The sequence below is a fragment of the Myotis nattereri genome (assembly GCF_964212035.1).
Source record: "Myotis nattereri genome assembly, chromosome: 12".
Classification (NCBI taxonomy): Eukaryota; Metazoa; Chordata; class Mammalia; order Chiroptera; family Vespertilionidae; genus Myotis; species Myotis nattereri.
The window spans coordinates 3,041,628-3,069,417 of record NC_138087.1 but is presented as its reverse complement, the minus strand read 5'-3'; the positions used below and the strand labels follow the sequence as shown (position 1 = coordinate 3,069,417).

The following is a 27,790-nucleotide window of genomic DNA, read 5'->3' as shown; positions in this document are numbered from 1 at the left end:
TTGTAACAACCTTTTTGTTTTGATGACATGGCGCAGTCTCGTTGATTAGGCTTTGGTGTTTTCAGAATTTCTCGTTAGAAACCCCAGACTTCGATAGTTATTGAATCGTTAAGGTTTTCCATCTTCTCTGTTGTTTCCTCATTATCAGCTATCCTGTCCCCTTCCAATCTGCTGTTGGCTTGGAAATCTGGTCACCATCCTAGTTAAGATTATAAAGTAAGACTACATGGGCCTTGAGGGGGTGGACGTGAGGATACTCAACTAGATAGTTAAGCCCTGGGATGGTCAAGGTTTCTACATGAGATTATTAGCAAAATTCTTGTAAGGACGCTTTTAAGACCTCTCACTAGAGACTGAATCAGAGAACTGTAAGGTTTGTCCTGTCCAAAAACCACAAGCAATAAAAAGGATAAAATAGAAAATTGGAATGAGCTGGTAATTCTTTGAATGTGAGATTCTCATCTTTTTAGCTTCCAAATTTTTTAGGTCTCATTCTTCAATAGCAAGTTACTGTGATTGAAGTTTAACAAATGAGGCTAAAGAGATGAAGTTATTTCAACAGAAGTGCTTTCTGTCTTATGATTGTAGGTACTAATTCTTACTATTTTTAAAAATATATATTTATTGATTTTAGAGAGGAAGGAAGAGAGAGAGAGAAACATCAATGAGGATCATTGATCGGTTCCTCCTGCTGAGGACCGCAACCCGGGCATGTGCCCTTGAACAGAATCAAACCTGGAACTCTTCAGTCCACAGGCTGATGCTGTATTTCTGAGCCAAACCTGCTAATTCTTACCTATTTTTGAGATTTTTAAAATTATTATTATTGAATTTATATTATCATTAGATAGAATTCCCAAATTTTTTTTTGTTTATTTTTAGAAGCATATTGTCTACAATTACTAAATGTTACATTGTAGGTGAAAAATTGGTGAATAATGTGATTTGGACACAAGTTTTGTAATAATTTAAAAATACCATGTATCACCATCCACAAGAAATGGAAACAAGACACTCAACATTCTTATCCTACCCCCAGGCATCAAGTCATTACCCAGTCATATTTATTTCTCCTTCAAAATAAAACTTGACTCTAACTTGTTAAAAAAAACCCAAAAAACCTATGTAATAAAAGGCTAATATGCAAATAAACTGAATGGCTTAATGACCAGTCGCTGTGACACACACTGACCACCAGGGGGCAGACACTCAACTCAGGAGCTGCCCCCTGGTGGTCAGTGCACCAGAAGCATGGCTCACAGCTGGTGAGCCTGGTGAGCACAGGGTTGGTGGTGGGAGCCTTTCCCGCCTCCCCCGCAGCGCTAAGGATGTCTGATGGGGGGGGGGGGGCGGGGAGACAGGCCTAAGCCATCAGTCGGTCATCCCCTGATGTTTCCTGGACTGCGGGACTGCGGGAGGGTGCAGGCCAGGCTGAGCAAACCCCCCCCCCCCCCCCCCAGTGCATCAATTTCGTGGATTGGGCCTCTAATAAATATCCCTGTTTTACACTGTATATACAAATAACTGGATCAATGACCTAAATATAGGAGCTAAAAATTTACAACCTTTTTAAGGTAGTGGTTTCTTTCTTTTTTTTATTTTTTCTATTAATATGTTTTTATTGATTTTCAGAGAGAAAAGAAGGGAGATGTGTCAGGGCCAGCCTGACAGGTTGAACTGGGCTGAGGTAGGGAGGTGGGAATTGAGAAAAGAAAGAAAGACAGGAGAGCGGGATCGGGAGGATTGCAGCTCAATCGAGGAACTGCAGTGAGTTTATTAACCACGCAATGCCTTTTATACACAAAACACTGAATAGGAGGTCTGTCAAGAGGAATGTATTCTTTGTTCCTCTTAATCTCTAAGGGAGAGACAGAGCAGAAGGACAAATTCTCGGTACAGCAAATCTCAGTAAATAGTCACCGACTTCTTGATAAGCCATGAAAGGCTGTTCTCATTCTACAAAGGCTCTCATTCTACTGATAACCGCCATCCAAACAAGTCTGGGAAAACTGTGTGGGTAAGGGTCCCAGCCTTGCTAGCCCCTTCAGGTGCAAGGACCGTGTCAGCTTATACCTGGTCTCCAACAGAGTTGGAGAGAGAGATAGGAATATCAATGAGAGAGAAGCACCAATGGGCTGCCTCCTCCATGCCCCCCTAACTGAAAACATTAGGCCCACACAAAAACATATATTCATATTCATAGCATTCTTCATAATAGCCAAAAAGTGGAAAGAGTCCTAATGAATGGGTAAACAAAACATGGCGTGTTGATACAATGAAATATTCAGTATAGAAAATATCAATATATATATATATATACATATATATATATATATATAACAACATGGATGAACCTTGAACACATAATTCTAAATAAAAGAAGCCAGACAAAATAGGCTGTACATACATTATTCCTTTTATATGAAATGTCCAGATCAGGAAAATCTTTAGAAGCAGCAGATTTATGATTGTCGGGGGACTGGAAAAAAGGGAATGGAGAGTGGCTGCTAATGTGTACAGGTTTTTAGAGGATGGGGAGGGAGCATTGATGAAAAAGTTCTGGAATTAGCATGGTGACAGTTGCACAACTTCATGAATATACTAAAAATCACTGAATTGTACACTTTATTTATTTATTTATTTTTTTAAATATATTTTATTGATTTTTTACAGAGACGAAGGGAGAGAGATAGAGAGTGAGAAACATCGATAAGAGAGAAACATCGATCAGCTGCCTCCTGCACATCTCCTACTGGGGATATGCCCGCAACCCAGGTACATGCCCTTGACCGGAATCGAACCTGGGACCCTTCAGTCCGCAGGCCGACGCTCCATCCACTGAGCCAAACCGGTTTCGGCTGAATTGTACACTTTAAAGGGTGAACTTGATAGTGTGTGAAATTTACCTAAAAAACGTTAATTATTTTTAAAGTAACGTACACTCATTTTAATGTATGGTAATTATTTCTAGACTAGACTTCTCTTTGAGAATAATAAATTTGATTTCTCTTGCAGCAACAAAATGGTTCAGCAAGTTCCAGAAAACATCGATTTTCCTGCTGAAGAAGAGAAAATCTTGCAGTTCTGGTCCGAATTTAATTGTTTCCAAGAATGCCTAAAGCAGTCAAAACATAGGCCAAAGTATGTGAATTTCTTGGTAAAGATAGAGTCCTTAAGACTAGTCATTTCTTAGACTGTGTTCAATTAAGGCAGGAACTTTTTATTCCAGTGATGGCGAACCTATGACACGTGTGTCAGAGGTGACACGCGAACTCATTTTTTTGGTTGATTTTTCTTTGTTAAATGGCATTTAAATATATAAAATAAATATGAAAAATGTAAATCTTTGTTTTACTATGGTTGCAAATATCAAAAAATTTCTGTATGTGACATGGCACCAGAGTTAAGTTAGGATTTTCAAAATGCTGACAAGCCGAGCTCAAAAGGTTCGCCATCACTATTTTATTCACTTTGTATTCCCAGAGTCTCTAGCTCTATATAGTAGGTACTCTCAGTTGTAGATATACTTTGAATGAATGAGTTCTTAATTATTAGGTTAGATTCAGTTTAAGAGTTCTTCTGAATAGATTAACCTGAATTTGGTCTAATGAAATTCAGATGTTAAAAGCTATTTAAATTTGGACCACTATTGAATAGAGTTTACATATCACACTCTTCCTTTCCACTTTTCTCATTATCACCACCTCATTAATTACTTAGACTAGCCTTCTGTTAGGTTGCCTCCTGTCTATAATCTCCCTTCACCTAACGACCAGTTTTGTTCTGTTTTTAATCATGTGTCTTCTGCTCAAAAACTTGATGAGATAGGCGTTTGGTGCCCTATTTTACTGATGAATAGCTTTATTGTTTAGCATCAGGATGAATAACCAATGAAGAATAGGTGGCCCAATGGAGGCCTCTCCAGCTCCCCCATAACTAGCTTTTTTCAAGGCAGGACCTGCAATAAATAATCATTTATCTGAATTTATCCACTCATCTACTGATGGGCTGTTTCCAGATCTTAGCTATTGTACTTTGTGCTGCTAAGAACATAGGGGTGTATACATTCTTTCTGATTGGTGCTTCAGGTTTCTTGGGATATATTCCTAGAATTGGGATCGCAGGGTCAAATGGCAATTCCATATTTAATTTTTTGAGGGAACTCCATACTGTTTTTCATAATGGTGCCACCAGTCTGCATTCCCACCAGCAGTGAACTAGGGTTCCCTTTTCTCCACATCCTCTCCAGCACTTGTCATTTGTTGATTTGTTGATAGTAGCCATTCTGACAGGTATGAAGTGATAGCTCATTGTCATTTTAATTTGCATCTCTCTGATGATCAGTGATTTTGAGCATTTTTAAAAAAAATATTTCTTGCCCTAACCGGTTTGGCTCAGTGGATAGAGCGGCGGCCTGCAGACTGAAAGGTCCTAGGTTCGATTCCGGTCAAGGGCATGTACCTTGGTTGCGGGCACCTCCCCAGTGGGAGGTGTGCAGGAGGCAACTAATCGATGTTTCTAACTCTCTATCCCTCTCCCTTCCTCTCTGTGAAAAATCAATAAAATATATTTTAAAAATATGTATATATATTTCTTTATTGATTTCAGAGAGGAAGGGAGAAGGAGAGATAGAAACATAAATTATAATTATGAGAGAGAATCATTGATTGGATGCCTCCTGCACGCCCCCCCCGCCCCCCCTACTGGGGATCAAGCCTGCAACCCAGGCATGTGCCCTTGCCTGGAATAGAACCTGGGACCCTTCAATCCCAGGCTGATGCTCTATCCACTGACCCAAGGCGGCCAGGGCTTGAGCATTTTTTCATATGTCCACTTTGGTCCACTTTGGAGAAGTATCTATTTAGGTCCTTTGCCCATTTTTTAATTGGATTGTTTGTCTTCCTTTTGTTAAGTTGTATGAGTTCCTTATGTATTTTAGTTATTAACCCTTTGTCAGATGTATCATTGCCAAATATGTTTTCCCATGCAGTGGGCTTTATTGTTGTTTTGTTGATGGTTTCTTTTGCTGTGCAGAAGCTTTTCATTTTGATGTAGTCCCATTTGTTTATTTTCTCCTTGTTTTCCTTTGCCTGAGGAGCTGTATCCATAACCATATTGCTATGAGAGATGTTTGAGATTTTGCTGCCTGGTTTCTTCTAGGATTTTTATGGTTTCACTACATACACTTACGTCCTGTATCCATTTTGAGTTTATTCTTGTGTATGGTGTAAGTTAGTGGTCTAGTTTCATTCTTTTACATGTATCTTTCCAATTGTTCCAACACCATTTATTGAAGAGACTATCTTGATTCCATTGTATGCTCTTGACTCCTTTGTCGAATATTAATTGAGCGTAATGGCTTGGGGCAATTTCTGGGGTCTCTTTTCTGTTCCATTGGTCTATATGCCTGTTCTTGTGCCAGTATCTTCCTGTTTTGATTATGGTGACTTTGTAGTATAATTTGATATCTGGTATTGTGATTCCTCCAACTTTGTTTTTCTTTCTCAAGATTGCTGAGGATATTTGGGGTCTTTTTGGTTCCATATAAATATTTGGAATATTTGTTCTAGATCTGTGAAATATGCAGTTTGTATTTTAATAGGGATTGCATTGAATCTGTAGATTGCCGTGGGTAGTATGGACATTGTAATGTTAATTCTACCAATCCATGAACACGGAATACTCTACCACTTGTATATATCTCTCCCTTTATCTTTTTTTTCAGTGTTCTGTATCTTTCCAAGTACAAGTCTTTTGCCTCCTTAGTTTATTCCTAAGTTATTTTAATATTTTTCTTGCAGTGGTAAATGGGATTGTTTGTTTAGTTTCTCTTTCTGAGAATTTATTATTGGTGTATAAAAAAGCCATAGATTTTTGGTGTTGATTTTGTATTCTGCTACATTGCCAATTTCATGTATTTATCTGAAGTCAAAAATTTAAAAAGAGAGCAAAATAGATTTTAATCACTTTTCTTTTTATTTTTTTAATATATATATTTTAAAAAAATATATATATACATATATATTTTTTAAAAATATATTTTATTGATTTTTTACAGAGAGGAAGGGAGAGAGACAGAGAGTTAGAAACATCGATGAGAGAGAAACATCAATCAGCTGCCTCCTGCACATCTTCTACTGGGGATGTGCCCGCAACCCAGGTACATGCCCTTGACCGGAATCGAACCTGGGACCTTTTGGTCCGCAGGCCAACGCTCTACCCACTGAGCCAAACCGGTTTCGGCTAAAAATATATTTTTATTGATTTCAGAGAGAAAGGGTGATGGAGAGATAGAAACATCACTGATGAGAGAGAATCTTTGATGGGCTGTCTCCTGCATGCCGCACACTGGGTATGAAGCCTGCAACCCGGGAATGTGCCCTGACCGGGAATTAAACCGTTCCCTCCTGATTCATAGGTCCACGCTCAACAGCTGAGCCACGCCAGCCAGGCACTCACCACTTTTCTTCCTGAACACTCCACTGAGACAGTTGCCATCTATTAAAAAAAGTTGTCCTACATTTTTGTTGTTTGTTTTAAAGTAATCACATATTTTTATTCTTTTTGTTAGATTTACTTTCTATGATGGGCCTCCTTTTGCCACTGGACTACCTCACTATGGACATATACTTGCGGGGACAATTAAAGATATAGTTACAAGATATGCTCACCAGAGTGGGTTTCATGTTGACAGAAGATTTGGATGGGATTGTCATGGCTTACCTGTGGTATGTTTGAGTCACCAGCCTTATGTTTTGATTTTTTAATAAGCATTAGATTTCATTATGTACTATGTATTAGTATGAATTTTTATTATAATCAGATTTTTTCTTCTTCATTTCTATAATACTATTTATAGTTCATTTTCTCTAGATTTTTTGAGAACTTATTTTAAAATGTTTTATTTTCTAGAGTTCAATTGCATTTTGTTTCATAGGGCAGCGATGTTAACAATGTTATTGTAATTTTCAGGAATATGAAATAGATAAGATACTAGGAATCAGAGGACCAGAGGATGTAGCCAAAATGGGGATTGTGGAGTATAACAATCAGTGCCGAGCAATTGTGATGAGATATTCTACTGAGTGGAAGGTATGTTCTGTTATTTTCAGTAGAATGGACCAAAACTTGTAGTTTAAATGGATGTTAAAATGACTTCTGGTCCTTTGTGCATTTTATGATGCTCCCAGAAGTATGGCTGTCCATGTGAAGTTGTAACTTAAGGTGTCAACCATTCCTTTTTAAAAGAGTGTTTTGCTTCCACCTCCAACCCTAATACGTAGACTAGTTAAACTGAAGCTTCTGTTATTTCTATGTGCTTGATTAATCCTCCATATTTAATCCTTTACCTGCACACAGTATATGACGAATCAGGCTGACCTAGCTATTAAGTTAACTTTAATATTGTAAAACAAACAAACAAAAAAATCAAATGTTAAAAACAATTCTAATTTGGACTGATTGTTACATGAACTCCCATCTTGCCCACTCCTTTTAGTGGTGCTGCTCCCACAGCTGGAACCTGTACGTAACTGTCCAGTGCTGTCAGAGCTCTGCCCTCTCTTAAGGGCTTAGCAACACAGGTCCTCACCTCCTTATTTTCTCCCTGGCCTTTTTATTAATTAGATTGTGCCACTTAACAGCTTTGTTGTATTTTTTTTTCTTTGCCATCTTACCACTTTGATTTCCTAAACTTGCTGTTCCTCAGAATTCACTATTCTGCCAGTGGACTCAGGCTTTAAACATTAATCCTCACAGTCACATCTACCGTCAAATTCTATCAAGTCTTGTTAGCATCTCTTATTTAGTCATTTATCATTCCATCAACCTCTCCCTAGCTTCTCACCTCTTCATTTCGGTAACAATCTCCTAATTGGTCTCTTGCTCATGCTCTTTCCACTCAGCCTGTGAAGTTCTCTCTCCCACAAGACTGTGCTCATCTTGCTCTTCTCTGCTCAAAGCACTGAGTAACTTCTTTTCATTGGTGAATAAAATTTTATTTCATGGACCTAAAAACTCAGAGCTTCTAAATTTTCTCCTAACTTTCTTTAATCTAACTTTCCTTGCCTGGTTACCAGTAGGGAAAAATCCTGATTATAACATGTATAGGTCTTCCCCCACCCCCCTTATTTTTAAATTGTTCATTGTGAAATAATTCCGGTTTATTAAAAATTACGAAGTTGTATCAAGAGTTTTCTTTTATCCTTTACTTATTAGCTAACACCTTCAATAACTAAAGTATAATTAACAGAAGCAAATTATCAGAAAGAAATGAACATTGATACATTAGACCTTTTTCAAATTTAACCAGTTCCACTAATTTTTATTTCTGATCCAAAATACAGTTTAGAAGCAGACACTGCATTTAGTTGTCATACCTCCGTAGTCTCCTTTAATCTGGAACGTGACCTCTATCTTTTTTGTCATTTATGACCTTTTCACTTTTTTTTAATCTTTTAAAAAGTTTTAAATTTATTTTTTAGAAAGGGAGGAACAGCAATTTTTTTATCCATTTATTCATCCACTAGAGGTCCAATGCATTGGGATTCATGCAAGAAAGGCCTTCCGTCCCCTGGCTGCCGGCACCAGCTTCCCTCCGGCACCCAGGACCCAGCCCTTCACTCAGGCCGCCGCCTTCAGCCTTAGCTCCGGGCCAGAGCCGCCTTCCATCTTCGCTCCGGCCCTGCCCCCCTCCTGTAGCTCCCTCCACCTCCTGCCCTCTCCCCCATAGCAAGTGTCCCGCCCCGCCCAGGCCGCTCGTGGGTACTGTCCAGAGGTCTGGAGCGGCCGAGGAGGGGTGGAACACCTGTGTCCCGGCCCAGCCACTACCATCTTTGTCGCGTCAATTTGCACATTCCCGTGTTGTTGGCTGTGGGCGCCGCCATCTTTGTCACAAAGTGATGGTCAGTTTGCATATTCTGTCTTTATTAGATAGGATTCATCGGATTGTTCTTGAATGTACTCTGAACCCAAAACCTCTGTGTATCCGATGTGGATGCTCTAATCAAATGAACTACCCAGCCAGAGCTTGCCCTTGTCACTTTTAAATAGTACAAACCTGCTGGGGTCCAGCCCCAGCAGGTCCAGGGGTCCCCAAAAGTGTGGACGGAGTCGGCGAAGAAGGAATGACAAGGAGACGGAGTTCAGTTGATCAGCAGCCTAGCCAGGATCTCTAGCCAGGATCTCCAGCCAAGTTCTGTTCAGGATCTTCACCCAGGTTCTGTGTCCATGTTCTCTTGCTAGGTTCTCCAGCCAGGTTCAGTCACCAGGTTCTAGTCAGGTTCTCTTGCCAATTTCTGTAGTCAGGTTCAGTCCAGGATCTTTTGCCATGTTCTCTCCAGCGAAGTTCTTCTGTCTCTAGGTTCTGTGTAGGTTCTGTGTCTAGGTTCTGTGTGTAGGTTCTGTCTCTCTTGGTTCTGTCTTCTAAGTTCTGTCTTCCAAGTTCTGTGTTGTTACATCTGTATTTATACCAGTTGATTCCAATCCTATCAATCTCTATTCCAAAGGTTAGGGCGTTTCTTATCTCCATTCCAGGGAGTAAAGATTATGTAGCTTAAGCATGATTGTTCGTAGTTAAAGTGATTAATTACCCGCCTGGCACTTAGTTAAGGGTTTTTATTCCCTCCCTAACTTCAGGGGAAAATCCCTACCTGGGGAAACAACCTTTCTCAGAGAGGTGACCTTGGTTAAAACACATAGTGCCAAGAAGGTGAGCAAACATATTAAGAACAGTATGCCATATATGCCAGGTCCCTTGAAACAGCAAGGATGGACCGGCTCCCGGCACAAACCAGTTATTTATTTTTAATATATTTTATTGATTTTTTACAGAGAGGAAAGGAGAGGGATAGAGAGTTAGAAACATCGATGAGAGAAACATTGATCAGCTGCCTCCTGCACACTCCCTAGTGGGTATGTGCCCGCAACCAAGGTACATGCCCATGACCGGAATCGAACCTGGGACCCTTGAGTCCGCAGGCCGACGCTCTATCCACTGAGTCAAACCGGTTAGGGCCAAACCAGTTATTTTAAAGAAATTCCCTCAATATCTACTGTTTTTTCATGATTCAATTTAGGATTTGCATTTTTAGAAAAACTGTCTCAGAAGTGACATCATATCTTTAGTCCGCCATTAGGAGGCCTGTGATACTGATATGTCTCATTGATTATGTTAACTTTGGTTACTAAGGTGATCTGTGTCAGGTTTCTTTATTGTAAAGTTGGAGTTTTTCCTTTCTAATTAGTATTCTGTGGGGAGATTCTTTGCAAATATCCTGTTTCTCATACTTTAACTCAGTAGTTTTAATATCCATTAATAATTCTTGCCAGCAACAGTTATAGCTATAGCTTTTGTTGAATGGTAACTTTGGTAGACTGTAAGGGCATATTGATAACTTGAAAATAACATTTTCATATAGGATGAATGCCAGAAGAATCTGGTGCTTAATCTTACATAGTATGTTGATAGCAGTATAGATTTACCTCAATCATTGATTGTTCTGTTTTCCAAAAATCATTACATGTGCTGATAAAGAAGTAAAACACATTGATTTACAATAACAAATATTCTCTAACAACTAATATTTATATTTTTTTAGTCTACTGTTACCAGACTTGGCCGATGGATTGACTTTGACAATGACTATAAAACACTCTATCCAGAATTCATGGAATCTGTCTGGTAGGTTTATTTGAAATTGTAAATATAATGAATATTTTGTCATGCAGGGGTGGACAAAAATAGCTCTCCAGTTTTTCATAAAGAAAATGTAATAATTAGCCTTGGCTGCATAGGTTAGTTGGTTAGAACATTGTCCTAATGTACCACAGTTTCAGGTTTGATCTTGGTCAGGGGACACACAAGTATTAACCAATGAATGCCTGAATGAGTGAAGCAACAGATTGATATCTCTATCTATCTATCTCTCTAAATTCACTAATTTTAGAAAATAGAAAATACAGCAATTAAATAATACAAGAATGAACAGTATTTTGCATACTCATAACTATAAACCTACTTTTGCCCATCCCTGTATTACATAATAGAGTAATGATGGGTTGTTTTGGTGTTTAAAGATTTAAAACTTTTAATTTTTTTTACAGCATTTTTAGGTTCATAGCAAAACTAAGAGCAGGGTACAGACAGTTCTGTTATGCCCTGTGCCCCACACACATTGCCTAGCCCAGGGGTGGGCAATTTTTTTGTGAGTGCATGCCAAAACCAGCAAATCTCTGACTCAAAATTCTTCTGCGTGCCAACCCTAATTTTTTGCGAACATGTTACACCTACTTGATATCTCTTAAGGTGTACGTATGTGAAGAATCTTGAAGAAATAATAAAACTCATTCGAGCGACAAAAACAGTATATGATGATGAAAAATACGTTTATTTTTTAATGTATACATGTTATGTAAAATTATTTCTTTATCTAAGATGCACCTACACTGAATGTATCTGAAAAATAAAGTCGATACTAAGAAAAAAATTGTAAATGGAAGATTATAGGAGAGGGTTTCGTGTGCCAGCAAAAGTTACTGGAGTGCCATGTTTGGCATGCGTGCCTGCAGTTGCCCACCCCTGTGCTAGGGACTTTGGGCAGGCAGCTTCCTATTCATTGAACAGCTGGAGTTTTCATGATTGGAGCATCTAAAAACCAGGGTTCATGTTAAACATCTGAAAAAGCAGGCACTATTTATGCTCTAGACAGGGGCTATTAAGCACTTAAATGTAGCCGCTGTGATTGAGAAACTGAATTTCTAGTTTTAATGAATTTAAATTTATTTATTTTTTTATTTTTAAATATATTTTATTGATTTTTTACAGAGAGGAAGGGAGAGAGATAGATAGTTAGAAACATCGATGGGAGAGAAACATCGATCAGCCGCCTCCTGCACATCTCCCACTGGGGATGTGCCCGCAACCCAGGTACATGCCCCTGACCGGAATCGAACCTGGGACCCCTCAGTCCGCAGGCCGACGCTCTATCCACTGAGCCAAACCAGTTTCGGCATGAATTTAAATTTAAATGAGCACCTATGGCTAGTACCTACATGTTGGGAAATACAGCTCTAAATTATACTTTTAATTTACATAAAACATACTTGACTCAGGAAAACAGTTTTTAAAGTCGGTTGGTATTGAGATGTTAGTCTTCCTGAGGAAAGTCTTGGCATATAAATAAGGCACATAGTTAAGCTTTATCTGCAGCCAAAAGAATACCATGAACAAATATAAAGTTTTCATAAAACTGTATTTTAGCAAAGGAGAGAGGGCTTAGTTCATTTATTTTGACAGACAAATAGGAGGAATGAGACTGAAGATGAATTTTAATATGGCAGAATTAAATAAGGGTTCTCACTAGTGCATTCTTGCATCTAATTGGGAGAGGTGAGTAGTCACGAGAAAATCTACGATGATTCTTATGGATGTTTGCAGTTCTGTTAGTACATTTAACTTAAAATAGCATGCTAAAGTTTTTGGCTAGGTATAGCAGACATACTGACTTTAATCCCAGTGCAGTGAAACTACCCATTATAGTGAAATTTAAGCAATACACCAGAAAACTATTTAAAAACGAAAAACTAAAATGCCAGCCATAGTTAAGATGTTATTGGAAATCTATTTTTTCAGCACTCCTGAAAAATGTAAATATGTATACAGTAGGTCCTCGGGTTACATGGGAGATCTGTTCCTACGGCATGACGTAACGCAATTTTTGCCTTAAGTAGGAACCCACCTATGTAAGCACCTATGTCAGTGGCCAGCAAACTGCGGCTCGCAAGCCACATGCGGCTCTTTGGCCCCTTGAGGGTGGCCACGAAGTTTCAATTGCTCTGTACGTGTGCGCCTGCACGTGGTATTTGGTGGAAGAGCCACATTCAAGGGGCTGCAGTTTGCTGATCACTGACCTACGTCACTCACATGGAGTACATACACAGCAGTAATGAAGTGAAACAGTAAGAAAAATATAAAAGAAAGATAATAATTCTTGACCTTGTGGTAAATAAATAATAAAAAACATAAAGCACATACGTCAAAATGACGGAACTTTTATATATATATATGATGGCAACATAACCACGAAACGACATACATCAAGTCTGATATAACCTGAGGACTGTCTGGACTGAAATGTGCAGTTTTGCATAATTGGTACCTTTCTGTACATTATGGTGTCAACTTTTTTCAGTCAACATTAAGATATGAACATGTTTCCATGTCAACAGATAATAGCATTTTCATGTCTATATAAAGGCTCATTGTGATCTGTTGTAATTTACCAGTGAATCTTCAGTTGAGAAACATTGTGTTTTCATGTCTGTGGTTGACACAAACTATTAATGAAACCTGGCATAAATATTTGCCTTTGGGGAAAGAGAATTTTGGTTATATAATTACTAGAGACCCGGTGCATGACATTCGTGTGTTGGGGGATAGCGGGGCCCTCAGCCCAGCCTGCAACTTCTCACAGTCCGGTACCCCTCGGGGGATGTCTAACTACCGGCTTAGGGAGCGGGCCTAAGCTGGCAGTCAGACATCCTTCAAGGGGTCCTTAGCGCTGCCACAGAGACAAGAGAGACTCCCGCCACTGCACTCGCCTGCCGTGAGCCCAGCTTCTGGCTGAGTGGCATTCCCCCTGTGGGAGTGCACAGACCACCAGGAGGCAGCTCCTGCATTTACTGTCTACCCCTGGTGGTCAGTGCACGTCATAGTGACCAGTCGTTTTGCTGTTTTGTTGATTTGCATATTAGCATTTTATTATTTAGGATTCTAAAACGTCTCTTTACTTGATAGGTGGGTCTTCAAACAACTTTATGATAAAGGCCTTGTTTATAGAGGCATGAAAGTCATGCCTTTTTCCACTGCATGCAACACTCCACTTTCTAACTTCGAATCTCACCAGAATTACAAGGTATGTAAAAGATCCTTGGGCATTAAGTTACGTTCTTGGAAGGTAAAAGGTGTGGTGACCAAGGTAACAGTCCTAATGTAGAGTGTCAGCCTAGGGAGTCTTGTTAATTTGATCATTCATCCTGCATGTTGGTAATGTTGTCAGTCACTGAACCAAGGCTCTGTTAAATTTAAAAACAAGGGATTTCACCCCCAACCCCTTATGAGATTTGTTAATGATGTGTCTTAATGTCATAGGTTTTGCTTGTTTTGACCATGTTTGTGCTTCTCTTAGGTTTACAAGTTCATCTCTGCCCTGGTTCCCTCCACTCACTGTTTCACAGGATTTGTTGGTTTTGGTGATTTTTTTTTTAATATATTTTATTGATTTTTTATAGAGAGGAAGGGAGAGACATAGAGAGTTAGAAACATCTATGAGAGAGAAGCATCGATCAGCTGCCTCCTGCACATCTCCTACTGGGGATGTGCCCGCAACCCAGGTACATGCCCTTGACCGGAATCAAACCTGGGACCCTTCAGTCCGCAGGCTGACGCTCTATCCACTGAGCCAAACCGGTTTTGGCGGTTTTGGTGATTTTTATCACTCATCTAGGATCTCGTAGTTGATTTATTTGGGAAAAATTCTGATTGGGGATTGGTGCACAGTATTTTATTTATTTATTTATTTATTTATTTTTTGGTGCACAGTATTTTAATCTTTTCTCTAATAAATGGAATTTCCTGTCGTTGGTATGATAGAAGAGTTTAGACATGCCTGACATTTATAAAGTACTAGAGGCCTGGTGCATGAATTTGTGCACCATTGGGGTCCATCAGCCTGGCCTGCAGTATTGGGCCGAAACTGGCTCTCCGATATCCCCCAAGGGGTCCCAAATTGCGAGAGGGCACAGGTCAGGCCAAGGGACCCCACTGGTGCCGATCGGGGCTGTGGAGGGACGCAGGAGGTTGCCCAGCAACAGAGGGACTGTGGGAGAACTCCAGGGCATGTCCAGCCTGTCTCGCTCTTTCCCAATTGGCTGGCCCCAGCATCAAGCTAACCTACCAGTCGGGGCATCTGTCCCCTGGTGGTCAGTGCCTGTCATAGCAACTGACTGGTCGACTGTCTGCCCCTACTGGTCAGTGCATGTCATAGCGAGTGGTTGAGCGGCCTTAGCATATCATTAGCATATTACCCTTTGATTGGTTGAATGGACAACCAGGCATTTAGCATATTAGGATCTTATTGTATAGTATACTCCTTTACCTTATCTAGAAAGATAGTAAAAGAAGTAAGTCTTCTGAAACTATCTGTGACCTATATGTTCTCATGTGTGTGTATCTGTGTGTATCTAAGAGGTGCTTTCATTTCTAAAAATTTATCTAACCCTCTTTGTTTTTAAAGGACATTGATTTTAGGAAGGAAGTCTTACTTCATAGCTCCAATTTGAAAATATTAAAACTTGCATTCTGAAAGCACTTTGCATCTTATAGAATGCTTTTCATACATTCAATTTGATCCTTGCAAATTCTACTGAGATGGACATGATTTCTGTTGTCTCCAAAATATGCTTCAATGACAGTGCTCATATTGTGCTGTATTTTTTTAATAAAATATTTTAAGTACATACAAATGTAGAAAATTACATCCTAAGCACATTAACACATTGCGGATCAGTAGTTTTTTGCTAGCTTTACCCAGTGGCCAGGTAAGTTTCTATTGAACGAGTACAAAAAACGTTTTACATAAATGTTAAAGGCACGCTTTAAAATTAAATACCCATTGCATTTTGAAGTTATTTATTACATGTTCTTACAAACTAATATCTTTTTAAAGTATGATACTTTGTAAAACACTCTGTAATAGGAAGTGAGAATTCTCATGATCTGTCCACAGTGTCTTACTGTTATCTTTCCTAAAAACGTTATGACTAGTCATTCTTAATAGTAAATACTTTATAATTTTTAAATTCTGGATATAATTGATGTTCATATTTCTCTTTGTCTCATAAATATCATACGATTTGTCCCTCAGTTATTTTTATATATATATTTTTTTTAAATTAAATCTTTATTGTTCAGATTATTACAGTTGTTCCTCTTTTTTCCCCCCATAGCTCTCCTCCACCCAGTTCCCACCCCACCCTCTGCCCTTACCCCCCCCCCCCACTGTCCTCATCCATAGGTGTACGATTTTTGTCCAGTCTCTTCCTGCACCCCCACACCCCTTTCCCCCCAAGAATTGTCAGTCCACTCCCTTTCTATGCCCCTGGTTCTATTATATTCAACAGTTTACTCTGTTCATCAGGTTTTTTATTCACTTGATTTTTAGATTCACTTGTTGATAGATATGTATTTGCTGTTCATAATTTTTATCTTTACCTTTTTCTTCTTCTTCCTCTTCTTAAAGAATACCTTTCAGCATTTCATATAACACTGGTTTGGTGGTGATGAATTCCTTTAGCTTTTTCTTATCTGTGAAGCTCTTTATCTGATCTTCAATTCTGAGTGATAGCTTTGCTGGATAAAGTAATCTTGGTTGTAGGTTCTTGGCATTCATCACTTTGAATATTTCTTGCCACTCCCTCCTGGCCTGCAAAGTTTCTGTTGAGAAATCAGCTGACAGTCGTATGGGTGCTCCCTTGTAGATAACTGACTGTCTTTCTCTTGCTGCTTTTAAGATTCTCTCTTTGTCTTTTGCTTTTGGCATTTTAATTATGATGTGTCTTGGTGTGGTCCTCTTTGGATTCCTTTTGTTTGGGGTTCTCTGTGCTTCCTGGACTTGTAAGTCTATTCCTTTCACCAGGAAGGGGAAGTTTTCTGTCATTATTTCTTCAAATAGGTTTTCAATATCTTGCTCTCTCTCATCTTCTGGCACCCCTATAATTCGGATGTTGGTTTGCTTGAAGTTGCCCCAGAGGCTCCTTACACTATCTTCATATTTTTGGATTCTTTTTGCTTTTCTGGTTGGGTATTTTTTGCTTCTTCATATTTGAAATCTTTGACTTGATTCTTGGGATCCCCTTGTCTGCTATTGGATCTCTGTATATTATTCTTTATTTCAGTCAGTGTATGCTTAATTTCTAGTTGGTCTTTTTCATATCCTCCAGGGTCTCACTAAATTTATCGGCGGTTTCTAGAAAATTTTTGAAAAACCTTATAACCGTGGTTTCGAACTCTATATCCAGTTGTTTGCATTCCTCCATTTCTTTATTTGTGACCTGTTTCTTTGTCTCTGCTTTTTTTATGCTTCCCTGTGTTGGTAGAGTTGCTTTGTGTGCTAGGTGTCCTATAGGGCCTAGTGGCTCAGCCTCCCCAATTACCTGAGGTGGACACTCTTGGTGACCCGTTTGTGGGCTTTGTGCACAGTCTTGTTGTAGTTAAGCCTTGATTGTTGTAGGTATTACTGGGAGGAATTGACCTCCAGGCCAATTGGCTGTGAGAATCAGCTATGTATTTTTTTTTTTTAATTTTATTGATTTTTCACAGAGAGGAAGGGAGAGAGGTAGAGAGTTAGAAATATCAATGAGAGAGAAACATTGATCAGCCGCCTCCTGCACATCTCCTACTGGGGATGTGCCCGCAACCCAGGTACATGCCCTTGACCGGAATCGAACCTAGGACATTTCGGTCCGCAGGCCGACGCTCTATCCACTGAGCCAAACCGGTCTCGGCAGCTATATATTTTTGATATTTATTTTATACAATTAAATGCCATTTAACAAAGAAAAATCAACCAAAAAAATGAGTTCACGTGTCGCCATCACTGGCCTGTTTTAATAAGACCTTTTTTTGCTCCTCCTTTTCTTGCTCTATTCCATGTAGTTGCACAAAATGAATACATCTCTGAAGCCAGCACCCAGAATAAAGAACCTTATCAACCTGTCAGTAGCTCTCCCATCTCATGGTTCCTTCAGGTTAAACACACACCTCACCCCTACTTTCAATGCATTGAGTTGTTTGCTGATTCTAAGTTATGTATAAATGGAATCATACAATGTGTTCTTTTTTGTGTCTGGTTTCTCTTGCTCAAGATTACGTTTAAAGTCGTCCATTTTGTATGTTTGTAGGTCACTGTTTTCATTACTGCCTGGTATTTATCCTACTGTTGATGGGCATTTCACTAATTTTCAGTATGTGCTTCTGCAAACTTTCTTATCAATAGTGCTACTGGAACTTCCCAGAACTTGTCTTTTGGGGCATATACTGTACATATTTCTGTTTGACTGGAATGGTTGAGTCAATTGTTATATTTAGCTCCAGTATACAGGTTGGCAAACTCCATAAAGAGCCACATAATAAATATTTTAGGCTTTGTGAGCCAAATTATCTCTGAATTAAGTACTCAACTCTGTCAAAACCATTCTCAGCCCTTGGGCTGTATGAAAACAGGACACCACCAAATTTGGCTTGTGAGCTCTGGTTTGCTGCCTTCCATTCTAATAGATACTTGAATAGAGTGCTTCAAAGTGGTTATACTGATGTGTACTCCCACTCGGCAGTTCTGATAACTCTGCATTCTGCCAACACTTAGCATTTTATTTTTCCACTTTTGCCATTCTATGATTGTGTGTTGGTTGCCTCTAGGTTTCTTTTATATTGTATTTCTTTGATGAACTGAATTATTGTAAACTAGAGGCCTGTTGCACGAAGATTCGCGCAATAGGCCTTCCTTCCCCTGGCTGCCGGCACCGGTTTTCCTCCCGCACCCGGGACCCAGGCCTTTGGTCTGGCCTCGAGGCTTGGCTTCTCCGCTGCGGCCGCGGCAGCGAGGCTTGGCTTCTCCACTGCGGCCGCAGCAGCGAGGCTTGGCTTCTCCGCTCTGGCTGCGGCAGCGAGGCTTGGCTTCTCCTCTCCGGCCGAAGCAGTGAGGCTTGGCTTCTCCGCTCCGGCCGCGGCAGCGTGGCTTGGCTTCTCCGCTCCGGCCGAAGCAGCGAGGCTTGGCTTCTCCTTTCCGGCTGAAGCAGCGAGGCTTGGCTTCTCTGCTCTGGCCACGGCAGCGAGGCTTGGCTTCTCCGCTCCGGCCGCGGCAGCGAGGCTTGGCTTCTCCGCTCCGGCCGCGGCAGCGAGGCTTGGCTTCTCCGCTCCGGCCGCGGCAGCGAGGCTTGGCTTCTCCGCTCCGGCCGCGGCAGCGAGGCTTGGCTTCTCCTCTCCGGCCGCGGCAGCGAGGCTTGGCTTCTCCGCTCCGGCCGCGGCAGCGAGGCTTGGCTTCTCCGCTCCGGCCACGGCAGCGAGGCTTGGCTTCTCCACTCCGGCTGAAGCAGCGAGGCTTGGCTTCTCCGCTCCGGCCTCGGCAGCGAGGCTTGGCTTTCTCTGCTCCGGCCGCGGCAGCGAGGCTTGGCTTTCTCCGCTCCCGCCACAGTGGAGAAGCCAAGCTTCATCAGTCTTCAGTCGTCTTCAGTCTCTGCACAGGCTGGAGCCTTCAGTCTTTGCTCCACGCCTGCATATGCAAATTAATCTGCAAGCTTTGTTGGGGATAATTTGCATGCTCATCCTGATTGGCTAGTGGGTGTAGCGGAGTGATGACCAATTTACATATTTCTCTTTTATTAGTGTAGACGAGTCCAAGTTCCTATTCTTTGCCGCACAACAGCCAATGAGTTGAGTGATAACGTGATAGAGCAAGGAAGTGACTTCATTCAGATAGCCAGCAGCCAACAAGATGACAGTCAAGCATCCTAAAAAAATCATCTCAAGAAAGTACAGAATTCAGCCTTTTGTGTCAAGGGAAAAGGAAGACAGGAGGGCAAAGAGGTAATTAACAACTGCAGGCATTTGAATGCCAGCATAGATCCAAGGAAGCTTGTAAAAGTTCCTTCTTCTTGATGTGTTAACTCTAATTTATGTGAATCCATTCAAATCTTTGATAATCATTTTTGTACATACTTCCTTTATCTCCTTGGGAGCCTGGAGCAGAATTTTCCAATGATTAGCATTTCTATTTTCAAAACTAAGCAGAAGCTGTAAGGCCCTGGGGACAAAGCAGGCTTAAACAAGATGGAGTCAGACAGACCAAGCTTTTCACTCTGTTAAAATTTTGGTGTGTTATGCCCTAGCTGGTTTGGCTCAGTGGCTAGAGCGTCAGCCTGCGGAATCAAGGGTTTCAGGTTCGATTCCGGTCAAGGGCATGTACCTTGGTTGCGGGCACATACCCAGTAGGGAGTGTGCAGAAGGCAGCTGATCGATGTTTCTCTCTCATCCATGTTTCTAACTCTCTATCCCTCTCCCTTCCTCTCTGTAAAAAATCAATAATATATATTTAAAAAAAATTTTTTTTGGTGTGTTATAAGTTCTTCATGTATACGGTGTTTGAGAATGACTCGTACTTAGATTTTTTAATAAGGAATAACTTTTCCTAAACAGTTATTTTGTGGTGTGTTGATCACAAATCAGCTAGCTGGACAAGACGCCTAATGAGCCAATTAGTTAGGAGTCATCTTTATTGCGTGCAGGTTCAGAGCAGATTACTACCTTTATCAAATTCTGAACACCCAAAGGAGGAAGCATTTTCTTTTTATATCCTTTTAGGTCCTTGTGTAAATTATTTTTACAGACAATTTGTAATCTTGAGTATATATCATATCTAACAAACACCTGTCATATCTATACAGACAATTTTGTAATATTGAGTACATATCTATATAGACACCTGTAATCTTGGATGAACAAACACTTGGCATGAGAATATGAGAATTATTATCAGTACTAGTAGCCCGGTGCACGAAATTCTTGCACTGGGGTGGGGGCGGGGGAAAGGAGCCCCTCAGTCTAGCCTGTACCCTCTCCAATCCGGGACCCCTCGGGGAATGTCCGATTGCTGGTTTGTGCCTGCATTTTTAACAGATTACAGCTCCGTTGTTGTTTCTTTCTTCTCATGCTTAAACGCATTGGAATTAGTAGGTATTCAAATTGTGTATACATTTAGGGTGGATACCCTGTATATCTCTAGTCAGCGGTGAAAGGAAGCAAGGCGGATTTGGAACCCCCAGACAGGGACCCTTGCTCACTCCCCGCATGTCTCCCCACTTCACTTTCCACCTTCGCAGGCAGCAGGAGAATCAATGTTTTCTCTCTAACTCGGAAAAGCACGTCCTGTCACCCGCTGCCCGGCAGGAGTGCGCTAGGACCCACGGGAGGGAGGCTCAGTCAGGGCAGTCTTTGCTCATGGGCGCCGGCACCCAAAGTGCACATTCCTCCTCTGCAGTCGCCCCAACTATCCCACTGTTTCACTGAGAGAATGGAACTCCTCGCTGCCTCTGGGTTCTTAATCTTGAACGCTGACTGAAGGCACCTCATCTAGGGCCACCCACTCCCACCAGGTGTGTCTGTCTGCACCTGCTCCTGCCTCAGCACCTGCATTAGCCCCACAGAGGTGATCTCGTCACTGCACTGGCCTCTGCAGGAACAGGGCATCACCACTCTGCCCTCTCACTGTCATCTCAAAGGCATCCACCCTTATCACCCAGAACACCCAGACTCTCCCCAAAGGACATGAGCATGTTGGAGGGGATGTGTGCACTTCCTGTGGGGGACTTAGGCATGCTGGGCTTGATGGAAGTGCTGCAGAGGGGCGGGGGGGAACTTGTGCGCGCCTGGGTCTGCAACTGTTGAAAGCGCACGAGGGTGACAGTGTGCTGGGGGATGTTCGCATGCCAGGAAGGGAGGAGAGGATGTGCGCACCGGAGGCCTGTGGCTTCACAGATCCGCAAACCCCTGTGGCACAGCCAGGAGGGTGTCAATCTGGCCCGCCACAGAAGCTGTCCCCGCAATTGCCCGCCTTCTGGGCCAGGAGGTGGGACTTGTGCAGCCACTCCGTGCTGATGTCCTGCGGGCGCAATTTCAGCTCGACCCTCAGGCTCTGCTTGGCGCGCTCACAGCTGCCACCGCAGCCATGTGGGGAGTACAGGCCGCCCTCCACCGGCCTGTCTCCTCTGCCCAGAGGCTCTCAGCATGCTGCCCACAGGCCCAGAGCGGCCTGGTGGGGCAGGACGCCAGCGGGCACTGCTCACCTGCCTGGAGTGACCGGGGCTGGGCGGAAGCCAGGTGTCCCGCCCCACACGACCACTCCTTGCCTCCACATGCTGTGCACCAGCCTGGAGCGGCCAGGGCTGGGTGGAAGCCAGGCGTCCTACCGCTCCCAACCCCCGGCCGCTTCACCCCTGTGCGTGCTGCCCACCGGCCTGCATGAGCCGGGGCGGGGCGGTGTGGGACGCCTGCCCCCAGCAGCTCGGTGCCTGTGCACATGCGTGCTGCCCACAGGTCCGCCATCTTTGTCGGGTTAATTTACATATCACTCTGATCGAATGGTGGGCGTGGCTTGAGCGTAGGGAGGGATGGCTAATTTGCATGTTTCTCTTTTATTATTAGAGATCAGTGTATCAGCCCCTTTAAAATATATATTTTATTGATTTTTTACAGAGAGGAAGAGAGAGGGATAGAGAGTTAGAAACATCGATGAGAGAGAAACATCGATCATCTGCCTCTTACACACCTCCTACTGGGGATGTACCCGCAACCAAGGTACATGCCCTTGACTGGCATCGAACCTGGAACCTTTCAGTCCGAAGGCCTATGCTGTATCCACTGAGCCAAACCGGTTAGGGCATGTATCAGCCCCTTTAGATGGCTAGCTTGCAAGGCCAGTTAAATTTATCTTTTCTATTATTCAAGCTAAAAACAAAGTTATTTTACAGTCTAAAAACAACAGAGTTGACCTACAGAATAAGAGACTAAGAATAACAGAATAGCTCAAACAGCAGTTTTACCAAAGGAGGGACCACTACGCTTCAGGTGTACCACCTTATGAACTTATTATGAAATAGATCATTGTAATAGTGAAACTTCCAGTATATATCCATATTGATACACTTAAAATGTTTTATCTGTGACTACAGTCATGCTCTGCTTAAGGATCTGTTCAGTACATTTGTCCTTGCAAGAACATCAGAGTGCATGTACACAAATCTAGATGGTACAACCTACTATACACCTAGGCTACATGGTATAGCTTATTGTTCTTTAGGGGTAGAAAAATAATTTCCCTCTACCCTCCTGGGTTCTTGGCTCAAATACCCTGTAATAAAAGGTTAACAGGAGAAAAACAAAAGATTTAAATAGCATGTATATCTTCTATATACATGGTAGAGACCTTGGAAAACTGAGTAACTTGCCAAAATTCAGCTGAAGGCCAGAGATGTTGGGGGTGGGGGCGGGACGTCAGTTGTGGGAGCTTATCAGGAAAATCACAGCAAACAAAAGTAAGGTTGCTAAGTAGATTTACATAGTTTCCTGCATTGATAAAAGTTTCTAATGATAAGTTCTTCCTCTTCCTGACACCCTTACAAGTGGAGATTCCTCTTAAAATGTAAATGTGTTTTACAAAAAGCTAACTTCTTAGTTTTCAGAGCTTCTCCCATATCTGCTGTTTCCTGTGTTAATTGACAAATTCTCTTTCCCTACAATTCCTAGGCTACATGCTGTATACACAGCATGTTACTATACTGAACATTGTAGAAAGTTGTAAGGCAATGCTACTAAGCATAACTAGACAATCAGTGGGCCCATGCTGCCTTTCACTCCTTGAGCCAATTAAGCAGAGACAGGGTTGAATCATATATGAGTCTTTATTCCAATACTTCCAGCAGTATAGGAGAGCAGCAGGGCAACCACAAAAATCTGTTCTGCAGCCCTCCCATAAGCCAGCTGCTTATATAGGGTAGGACAAGGATTACATGGAGAAGTAGGGATTACAGGCCTGGGAAAGTAGGAGGCTGGGGTGGGACTCCATTGTTTGGACAGCAAGGCTGTTAATCTTTCCATGATGATAGGCAATTCGTGAATGAGAATGGTTCTAAGGTTGACTCCCAGGGCCTGGGGGCATACAACTCCCAGCCAGGTCAGAAAGTCCTTTCTTTAACCAACACAAGGCAGTCATGGTTAACAGAGCATGATTAATATTTCCCATAACCAGAGCTAGTCCCCAATATTCTATTTTTGCCCCTGACATAAGTACTTGTGTAATACATTGCCTTATGACCTTAGGGAACCTAAGGCATCATTAGCCTAGTCCAGTGATGGTGAACCTATGACATGCGTGTCAGAGGTGACACGTGAACTCATTTTTTTGGTTGATTTTTGTTTGTTAAATGGCATTTAAATATGTAAAATAAATATGAAAAATATAAATCTTTGTTTTATTATGGTTGCAAATATCAAAAAATTTCTATATGTGACACAGCACCAGAGTTAAGTTAGGGTTTTCCAAAATGCTGACACGCCGAGCTCAAAAGGTTTGTTATCACTGCTCTAGTCTATAGCAGTTTTTCAGCTCCATTGTAATCTTACGGGATCACCACCATATCTTCAGTCCATTGATCTTAATGTCATTGTGCAATGTGTAATTGTTAAAACTTTAAAGTATACTAAAAAATATATTTGGAATTTCTTGATTTATATATTTTTTATAAATGTGGCAAATGGTTTTTTAAAAGCTCAATTTATTCTGAAAATCTTTTATTCTTTAGGATTTTTTTCTTCCATGTTATTATGGATTTTTAAAAAGAAATACTTTGTCTCATTTTATTTGAGGACGTTCAAGATCCTTCAATATTTGTTACCTTTCCTTTGGAGGAAGACGAAAGTATATCTTTGGTTGCTTGGACAACTACTCCCTGGACTCTGCCTAGTAACCTTGCCCTCTGTGTTAATCCGGATATGCAGTATGTAAAGATTAAAGGTAAGTGTGAGCTTGGTGACTTATGATTAATATGGATATGATAATTGTTAACATTTTGGGAAAGAGTAAACATAACATTTTTTTGTGGAGTAAACAATCTGTAAAAGAGTTGTGTTGTTTTGTTTTCACTTCTAATGAGTTAAAGAACAATTCAGCCAACTAAAGTTGAAAGTCTAGTTGGCTTTTATAAGTGGGCAGCATCCCATCTAGCAAGTAGAAGGTTGCTGCTAAGGATAGTACAAAATGAAGCATTTTTATAGGAAGAGGGGTAGGGCAAGGAGCGCTATTAGGGAAAGAAAAGAAAGGATTATTTTTACACCAGGACATCTGTTTGCTATGTTGCCGGGGTCCAACCCCAGCAGGTCCAGGGGTTCCCAAAAGCGTAGACGGAGTCGGCGAAGAAGAAATGACACGGAGACAGCGTTCAGTTGATCAGCAGCCTAGCCAGGATCTCCAGCCAAGTTCTGGTCTGGATCTCTAGCGAAGTTCTGTTTAGGATCTCCAGCCAGGTTCTGTGTCCATGGTCTCTTGCTAGGTTCTCCAGCCAGGTTCTCCAGGTTCTCCAGCCAGGTTCTGTAGCCATGTTTCCTCGTTAGGTTCTCCAGCCAGGTTCTGTAGCCGGGTTCTCCAGCCAGGTTCTGTCTAGGTTCTCCAGCCAGGTTCAGTCACCAGGTTCTAGTCAGGTTCTCTTGCCAATTTCTGTAGTCAGGTTCAGTCCAGGATCTTTTGCCATGTTCTCTCCAGCGGAGTTCTTCTGTCTCTAGGTTCCGTGTGGGTTCTGTCTTCTTTCTGTCTCCTGCTGTCTTGTTACAACTGTATTTATACCAGTTGATTCAGTCCTATCAGTCTCTATTACAAAGGTTAGGGCGTTTCTTATCTCCATTCCAGGGAGTAAAGATTATGTAGCTTAAGCATGATTGTTCGTAGTTAAAGTGATTAATTACCCGCCTGGCACTTAGTTAAGGGTTTTTATTCCCTCCCTAACTTCAGGGGAAAATCCCTACCTGGGGAAACAACCTTTCTCAGAGAGGTGACCTTGGTTAAAACACATAGTGCCAAGAAGGTGAGCAAACATATTAAGAACAGTATGCCATATATGCCAGGTCCCTTGAAACAGCAAGGATGGACCGGCTCCCGGCACTATGTGTATATTTTTTGAGGAAGCTAATAGCAAAGGTTTTTGTTTGTTTGTTTGTTATTCAGATTGCCTCCTTTTCCTTTGGGGTGGATATGGTGAGAGCCTATGCCACAGATTACCTCATTGGTATTGACCAGAAAATTCCAGACTTGTTGATTAATGTTGTTTTTAGGAGAAGTTGAAACAATTAGATCAAATAATAAACCTGGTTTTGGTATCATGGGCTTTTAGCATGCGTGAGGCCATTTTGGCTCTGTGCTTTTCTCTTTGACAGATTAAAAATATAGCATACCAAAAAGCAAAATAGTGCAGACATACAAAGTAAAAATTCCTTTATAATTTTCTGATTTTAGCATACTTTTGCACATCATGCCCCCATTATAGATGAAGTATTGAAGGTTCAGAGAGCTGGCATCTCATCATTCCTAGGAATCTGATGTGTGTGGGTTGCTTGTTTTTTAATCTTCACAGAGCATGTGTTTAAAGAGCAGAAGGGCAAGGGGGAGAGGGAGAGAGAGAGAGAGAGAGAGAGAAAGAGAGAGAAATATTGATCAGTTGCCTCCCATATGCACCCGACTGGGGATGGAACCAACAAACTTTGGGTGTAAGGGACTACGCTCCCCCCAAATGAGCCACTCAGCTAAGGCTCTGATGTGTGTTTTTTATCTTTATTTTTATTTATTTTTTTAAATATATTTTTTATTGATTTTTTACAGAGAGGAAGGGAGAGGGATAGGAAGTTAGAAACATCGATGAGAGAGAAACATCGACCAGCTGCCTCCTGCACACCTCCTACTGGGGATGTGCCTGCAGCCAAGGTACATGCCCATGACCGGAATCGAACCTGGGACCCTTCAGTCCACAGGCCGATGCTCTATCCACCGAGCCAAACCGGTTTTGGCATGATATGTGTTTTTTAAACACCACCAAGCAATTTACTCAATTCAGATACTAGCTGTCTGCAGTTAGATCCCAAAGGTTAAGGACTCACTTGTATAAGACTGTCCCCACCACCAACCCCCACTTTAGACTCCAATTGCAAGTCTAGAATGTCACATATATTTCTGGCTAACCCAGGACCTCCTCCTTAGATGCTATTAATTTGCTGAAGCAGAACGCAGAGAAACATTGTACATACTAGATTACCAGTTTGTTACAAAAGAATATTGTAAAGGCTACTCATAAACAGCCAGATAAAGAAGTTCATAGGTGACGTCTAGAAGAGTCCCAAGCACAGCTTCCTTTCCCATGGAACTTGGGTGGGCTGCATGGCTCTCATCACTAGGAAAGTCTAAGAGTGGAAGAAAGAAGCCATGGAAAGAAAAGAAAAACTCAAGGCCAGAAAAAAAATTCCATTGCTCGCTTCGGCAGCGCATATACTAAAATTGGAATGAAACAGATTAACATGGCCCCTGCGCAAGGATGACAAGCAGATTTGTGAAGCGTTACATATTTTTTAAAAAAAAGAAAAGAAATTCCACCTTTCGTGACAGCCAACTTGATCCAGAATAGCGTTTACTCGGGCAGGTCTGATACATGTGCTGTTTTTTTTAACTGGGAGGGATATCTTTGCTCTGGAGGCCTCCTGTGAGGAGCGGAGGGTCGCAGACTCCCAGCCCAGGGTTCCAGAATGGGAAGATGTGTCCCCATAACTCTGGGCTTTAAAAACTAGTGGGGACTGTGGCTGGGTGACCTGGAGGCTGCTGAAGACCCAGGCAGTCCCTCTTAAAGGGCCGGTGCACGAACTTACATGGACCTGTTTCCTCTGAGTCCGAGCCCTGGGGCAGCGGCTTGGAGGGATCCAGGGACATACATGGAGGAATTGAATTGTCTGACCTCAGAGCAAGAACTTGGGGGCAGCTTTCCCAGACAGGCATACTGGCAGGAGTCATTGTTCCTCTGCTGAAACGTGCCCTATCTCAGAGCTGGCAGCCATATCGAAGTTTCCTTCAGCCCTGCTCACACTGTTATTTCCTGACTCAGCCCTGGTGATTTCCAAAGACACCGCACATTCCAACTTGCAGCCCCA

General features: G+C 41.7%; 1 protein-coding gene across 1 annotated transcript in view; it reads left to right on the top strand.

Annotated features, from left to right (window-relative positions):
• Positions 1-27,790, top strand: part of IARS1 (isoleucyl-tRNA synthetase 1) — a 98,354-nt gene that overhangs the window by 1,323 nt on the left and 69,241 nt on the right. The window contains exons 2-7 of the mRNA XM_081103200.1: positions 3,016-3,141; positions 6,572-6,728; positions 6,973-7,092; positions 10,599-10,681; positions 13,796-13,913; positions 24,476-24,623. Coding sequence (XP_080959326.1) covers positions 3,023-3,141; positions 6,572-6,728; positions 6,973-7,092; positions 10,599-10,681; positions 13,796-13,913; positions 24,476-24,623 — 745 coding nt within the window. The 5' untranslated portion in view covers positions 3,016-3,022. The remainder of the gene's footprint in view (positions 1-3,015; positions 3,142-6,571; positions 6,729-6,972; positions 7,093-10,598; positions 10,682-13,795; positions 13,914-24,475; positions 24,624-27,790) is intronic.